The following is a 7,392-nucleotide window of genomic DNA, read 5'->3' as shown; positions in this document are numbered from 1 at the left end:
AGAGGAAGACGATGATATCTACATAAAGTATGCTACCATATGACATCACATGTATATATATATATATATATATATTAGGGATGTGCCTTTATTCTAATCATTTTCGCGTAAACCAAATTATTATTTTTTTAAATAGCGATTTCCATCAGATAATTTGTAAAACTAGTTAATTAGATGCCCATTTTGTATCTCTTTTGATCTAGCACCGAGTAGGGTATATGTACATCTACGTATCCCTGCGTCAACAAAAGCCAAAAGGCGAGGAGGAGATCCTTTGATTGGTCAAAGAAAAGTTGCAAAAGAAATTAAAAAAACAAATCCAATTGAAAATAAGGAAAGTGACGGAAACCCATCTTAGAATTAGAACATGACAAAGTCACTTGTAAATTTTCATGTCATAAAATTAGATTATGGTAATTGTTTTTCTTTCTTTCTCCCGATGAGTGTGTTTTTTATAACCTAATTTTTAACATTTGAATATTGTATATAAACAATTTACTTATAAATATATGAATTTCATACATTAGTAGAGAATGGTTTATACTTTATACCCTGTTAGGAGGTCCAAACAATGAACAAACAAATATTAGATGCTAATATATATATCATATGTATGTATGTATGTATGTATGTATGTATGTATGTATGTATGTATGTATGTATGTATGTATGTATATTACTTGAATGGGCCTTTAATTTCATGAAATAGTGTTGAGACACAAGGCCCATTTTACCCAAACAAGTTAGACCCGTTTAAGCTTCCGCACCGAAAGCGGAAAGCGATCGCCCATCCCTCTTGAATGTAATTATGTATATATATATATATATATATATGTGTATGCATATATGTGTATATATATATATATATGTATGTATGCATGTGGTGTAATGGTAAACTGCATAGATATGTCATCTTTATACGAGAGTAAAGATGTAAAAAGGCTACGAAGAAAACAGAAGGGGGGTGAAGCGTAGAGAGGTCAGAGAGAGGCATGTGGCTCTGTTGCAGACAATTTCAAGAGCATACGTTATGGAGAATTTTGATACATCTATATATATACATATATATAGAGAGAGAGAGAGAGGACAGTGTGAACTTCTATATACATCTAATGTATAGATATATATAGAGAGAGGAGAGAGAAGGAGAAGAGTAAAACAGTAAAACTGTTGCAGTCAGAGAATCCCAGAAGCTGTTAAACTGTTTCCTCTACCCTTTTCAGACATCTATCTGTTCTGCAACCATTTTTACTTTTGGGTTTTTTTCCCTCTAAACGTCTGAATTTTGAATTCTTATTTTCTTATTACACAAAAAATAAAATTCCTGTTTGCATTGTACTGGTTTTGGTGTGTATTACTATGAAATTCAAGTGATTTTTTAAAGTCTAATATCAAGAAAACTTCTTGTTATATTTTACTTCGATTTAGTTTTAAAGTTTCAAACTTTGACCCGTTTATAAAGTTTCACAACCGAGTAAAATGGTAAAAATAACAAAGGACTTAATCAATGGTAATTAATCCATTAATTACGATAATACATCATAATGACTAATTAACCACACGATCCCAAAGCTCTGAAACATCAGATTCAGGGGGGGGGGAACCAGACAGACACGAAGCATAATCAAGATTCAGACAGGAGAAGGAGAAGGGAGATTTGTTATTATCAGCAGAAGAAACCGAAGTCGCCATTGTCGAAGTTCAGAGCGTAGCTGAGAGGGTCGTAGTTGAAACTGGACTTCTTCCGTCTCTGAAGCTCCTTCTTCTTCCTCCTCACGTCTGCTTTGATCCTCCATAAGAAGCTTCTCAGTTTCTTCTTCAATGGCTGTGCATCAAAGCAACCCATTTACATATAAAACTATACAGAAACAAAAACCCTAATATTATGTATATATATTGTACTGATCTCTCTCGACCACTCTATCTTGTTGGAGAAGATGCAGCAAAAAGAAGGAGAAGAAGATGCATTAAAGATATCAAGTTATGGGGTTGCAGAGTCCATGTATATATCTACATATATATATATATATATATATATAATATAGTGGGCCTTCTCTGTTTACACAGTCTTCTATGAGCTCTTTTTTTTTTTTTTGTCCACATTAGTCCACGGACTAACTAATTTAGGTTCAACACTTTGTGATTAAAGTCCATCCGCGGTGGAATTTTGATTAATCTTTCCAAGAAAAACGCATGATAATTAGATATATTTAAATGCATAAATCTTGATTTTGCAGAGAGATCCGGATATGAGATAATCTCTTGATTTTTTTCTCTGTATAAATTGTATGGGCATGATAGAGAGAATTTATTGTGTATGTGACTGTGAGCCTATACATAAAACATAAACTATTAACGAATATAAGAAGAGTTTACATTATAATCATGTATAGTATAGTAAAAACAAAAAACAAAACAAGAACCAAATCAAATATAAAGATAATAATATTTTTGTAAGAAAAGAGGGAATATTTCGAAGACAGAGAAGCCAAAGTGAGGAGTGGTCTGAACTATGAACTATTCTGAGAGGCAGAGTGAGTCCCAAACTCCGCATATGTTTCGTACGGTCCCTTTCCCGTTGCGTCGCTGTCTCTCTTCATCCTTCCATCCCTCTTTGCTGATTTTTTTTTTTTTTTTTTTATGTTTTCTTTCTGCCACTCTCTGTGAACATAATTTCTTCCTTTGCATCTTTTTGGCAATTTCTTCTTCGTAAGAAATCTCTCTTTTATTTATTGGTTTATTGCACATTTGGATTTCCACTCAGATTTTTCTACTTCTTCAGCTTTTTTTTCCCAAACCGTGTTGTTGTGTTCTTAATGTTCGTTGGTCAGTGAATGGAATCTTGTACATATCACACACACATATATACGCACATTGGTGTGCAGTGAGATGGTGTTGTCATGAAAGCTGTAGATAGATAGATAGATAGATAGATACAAGAACTTAATCAGATACCCATATCGCATAATCGCATAATTTATATATATATATATATAAAAAGGGACAGGCTTATGGGTTGGCTCTGCACCATGAAACTTCAAGGAAATGGTAGATTAGAGCTCAGTAGCACACTTAGCCACAAATCCTCCTCTTCTACACAATCCACAAATGAAACATAACACATGATACAAACCCAAGTTTATTGCTATAAGCAATCTGTATAACAAACAAATCATGGAGACAAAGGGATGATGATATGGGACCAAATAACTATCTTTTTCTTTACACCCAAATGGCAAACCCCCCATGACTGTCATTCTATCAACCAGAAAAAAAAAACATTTAGACATGAACAGCCATGAAACTAAGTTTCGGTGAAGAAGTCAAGGTTTAACTTTTTGTTCTTTCTTCCTACTTCCAAACCTCATTCACCTTTGAATCACAACCTCTTTTTACTTTATATCACCATCTTCTTCTTCCATGGCCCATCCAAAAGCCAACAAGGAAAGAAGATACCCACACATTGTCACATATTTCTCTGGATCTTATCACATATGCTACACCACATCATCTGACAACCAACCAAGCTCATAGCTAACACTTACTATCTTACCAAAAAAATAACTATGCTTGAGATTCCAAGGCTTGACCTGCCTGCTCTGAGCTCAGCTACTGCATACAAAAAGGCTTACTTCCCATAACCAAAACCCTGAAGATCTCAAGACATGGATGCCCACCACATCTCTCCCCAGAGAACAATAGAACTGTATGAGTGATAAGAGCTCAAAGCTTTACCATTTCACTTAACACTCATAGTTAGAGACAATTGTTTACAAACGCTATGGTTAATATGATTATCAGAGTAAATATCAGGTGTGTTGTATCTCATTCCTCCTCTTGTAGCTCTGCTACATCACCAGACATTCCATATCACCTCCTCAAATAGAAAAGGAGAAAATTACTACCTATTTCTCCCGGTCGCATTCCACATGGTCTGCAGTAATCGGATATTACCCTAAGAGTCTCTCTGATCGCACTATGGCAAAGTTCAACTTACCCAATTCTAACCACAAGAAGGTAAGGGGCACAAGTGCTGCAATCGTTAGTACGGTTCACTAAATTATACCCACTTCCTAACCCCACAAGATGAGACATTTCAGGGTAGATACTCCATTGATGTCAGTCTAACAACACATCCAGTGCTCAAGAGAGTCACTTGAGATGGACAAAACACAGCCTAGTAGATTTCCCCCCCAAGGATGATTCTTCCTCGTTATCATACTCATCAGGATGCAATCTCTGCTTTTAGCTGACCCAGGGAACTCAATGACGGCAGAATCCTAAGGCTCAAAATGGCTAGAACATACGTATTATACTAATGGTATACAAAGTAAGTACAGTCGCTGACAAAAACGAATTCGCGGTCGCAGATATATCAGTGAGAGACAGAAGAAAAGTAAAATTGCCTTGTTAATCACTGATCGACGAACTCGAACTCGTCTTCCTTGAGATGTGCTACGAATTTGACAGGCCCACGTCCCTCGATCTCCTTCACGAACTCCACTTTGTACGGCAGATTCGCGGATATTCGCTTCCCCTTCCACACAGCGACGTAGTTCTTGATCACACCTTCCATTCCAGTCAAATCCACCTCCGGCACGCGAACCACATGGTACACCTTCAACGGCACACTCACCCTAACCCTAGCACCAACCTTCGCCTTCTCCTCCGCCTCAATCTCCGCTTCCGATGACGGCGACGACGAAGGATCAGCGTCTGCATCCACAGACGCTGCCGATTTCGCAGCCACACCGCAGAGAATCTTCGTCCTCGAAGTTGTCGTCGAGCTCGAGACCGCAGACGAGCATTTGCCTCTACCACGAGAAGCAGAAAGTGATGGGGGCGCGAACGCAAAGGACTTGAGCGCCACCGGTCCGGTGGAGGCGGAGAAAGAGAGAGAGTCGTAAGAGGAAGAAGGATGGAGAACGGCGGCGACGGTTGCCGGCGACAACGCGAGAGCGGTACTCATCTGCGACGGAGAAAATGATCTGAAGACGGAATCAGTTCTGTGACTCTCAACGGGTTTCTGGTTAAAAAAAAATACATATAGTTATTTATTTGCATATACTTTCCGTCGAAGTCTGTTGATTTTTTATGATAATTAAAAAATCATAAATTAAAATTATAACTGAAATATTCATTGTATTTTTCTGTACAAATGTTGATATTGTTGGTGCGAGATCGAGAAGATTACGAAAAGAAAGTGGATAAGATTCATAACTGGGAAAGTGACACGTGTCAGGTTTCGAGGGATGAGGAACGTGCGGCTCCAATGGAGTTGAAACGAATCAAACATCTTCGGTTTTTTTTGTTACATTGTATATAATAATCTAATAAGAGATAATCGTATATAAATATCTCAATTTTTATAAAATTTTTAAATAAATATCTAAATTATAAAATTTTTAGATAACTATATATTTTTTTTTAAAAAATTTTATATAATAATTTAAATTTTTAAAAAATTTCTAAATAAAACTAAAATCTATTATCTATAAATAGTGGACGTGTGGTTGAAAGGATGTTGTTCTCGGGGCTCCGTTCACTAGTTCGAATCCAGCTGTTGGGAAGAGAGGGGGTATTTTTTCGGTTGGGAGGATGTTGCTCTCTGGATCCTTGTCGTCGGACCTCTAAAGACTGCTCTCGAACCTGAGAGATGTAGGTTGGGTCGAAGACCCAGACGAACCTCTCGGTTAACCAAAAAAATCTATTAACCTCATTTAATTTATAACGAAATTCGAAAAAATTTGATGACTCAGTCGATTAATACCGTCAACAATAATTGTTTTATTTGATATATTTTTTTAAATTTGGTATTTATATGGAAGTTTTGAAAAATTTAGATATTTATTTGAAAGTTTTATATTTCAGGTATTTATTTAGAAATTTTGTAAAAAATCAGATATTTATATACTATTATCTCTAATAATAATAATAATAATAACAATCACTATTTATAAGAGAGAGGACATCGTGGAGATTTGTACTGTGCATGTATGTAATAGACGTGCCATAAAAGAGTACAAAAAAGGACATGAACCATCGCTAACAAAACCATCTCATATTCTAAAATGTATAAAGACCCGTGACAGAAAAAATGGGAAATTTTTAGCGTATGACTATGATAGGCAACTCCCGACACCAATTTTAAGTGTGGAACATAGGGTGGATGTTTCGGTTCGGTATTCCATTCAGAAATTGTTCGGTTCAGTTTTTTGGTTCTAAAAAATATATACCAATCGATTATTATTTTATATTTGGTTTTGTTCGATTTCGATTTCAATATTTGTTAAGAAATTTTTTTCGTTTTTTGGATTTTTTTAAAATTCGATTATGTAAAATCCAGTTAAAAAATTTTAGATGTTTCGATTCAAAAACGGTATCTATTTTTCGATTTGGAACAAACAGTTTGATTTTAAAGAACCTATCGAAACGTCCACCCTAGTGGAACATGTCACGTGGAAAAACAAATAATTTTTTTCACCCCGTATTTTTCGTTCCACGTGTACGAGCACGGACGGACAAGATTTCTCGGACGAGGCGCATGTACGAGATCCCGAAATCTGGACCGAACCGATTCAAGAGCAAACCAGACCGATCCCGTCGAATCGGACTGACCTAGGACGAGCAACGTACCACGCGAGCGGCAGACGGACGAGACAAAGCCCACGACCTCCAGACACGACCCATCTCAAGAACCACGACCCGATAGACGCGACGAGCCACAGATGAGGATCCCGAGACGGCCTGTGAAACACGGGCAAGACCCGGTGGACCTTTTGGGGCCTGTCTCGTCCCTCTGGTCTGTCCGTCAGAGACTTGTACTGGCAGTTCAAAGTTCAAACGAGAAAATTGTATCCAATTGACATTTTTATAACGTGCCATTGACGTGACAATATATCATCACTCTTGTTTATCACGTCACATAGCAGTATCAACTTATAAATGAATTGACTAAACCGTTTATTTGGCATTAATTAACAAATTTAGATAATTATGTGACAGTTAGAGGTAAATAATTATGTTTGATTACACTTTTTACCAGTTCATATATTAATGTGACATGAAAGGGCAGTCCTGCAACCGGAGACTCACTAACGTGACATTAAAATATATTAATATTACGAAGTGTTGAAAAAATATATTAATATTATTTTGAAAAATAAACATTTATTATTATCAAGATTCGGATATCTACTACACATATAAGATCAGATTGCATTACAACTCCAACCATATACACAATCATTTTATCACATTTTTTTTAATAATTCAGTCGAGCTAAACATTATATATATATATATATATATATATATATATATATATTGCACGTGCATTTATTTAAAATTAAATGGGTCGCTAAGCAGAGAGGGAAGCATAGAGAGAATTTAT

General features: G+C 36.1%; 2 protein-coding genes across 2 annotated transcripts in view; both read right to left on the bottom strand.

Annotated features, from left to right (window-relative positions):
- Positions 1-4,267: 4,267 nt before the first annotated feature.
- LOC104819368 (ferredoxin-thioredoxin reductase, variable chain, chloroplastic) lies at positions 4,268-5,065 on the bottom strand. The gene has a single exon (XM_010549402.2). The coding sequence runs from the start codon at positions 4,967-4,969 to the stop codon at positions 4,415-4,417; it is 555 nt and encodes a 184-aa protein (XP_010547704.1). The 5' UTR covers positions 4,970-5,065; the 3' UTR covers positions 4,268-4,414.
- Positions 5,066-7,129: 2,064 nt separating this feature from the next.
- Positions 7,130-7,392, bottom strand: part of LOC104819367 (probable carboxylesterase 18) — a 1,624-nt gene continuing 1,361 nt past the window's right edge. Inside the window, exon 2 of the mRNA XM_010549401.1 lies at positions 7,130-7,341. The gene's annotated coding sequence lies outside the window, so the exon portion shown is untranslated. The remainder of the gene's footprint in view (positions 7,342-7,392) is intronic.

This window comes from Tarenaya hassleriana, unplaced genomic scaffold, assembly GCF_000463585.1.
Source record: "Tarenaya hassleriana unplaced genomic scaffold, ASM46358v1 Cleome3, whole genome shotgun sequence".
NCBI classification, from domain to species: Eukaryota; Viridiplantae; Streptophyta; class Magnoliopsida; order Brassicales; family Cleomaceae; genus Tarenaya; species Tarenaya hassleriana.
This window is presented reverse-complemented; position numbering and strand designations above follow the sequence as displayed.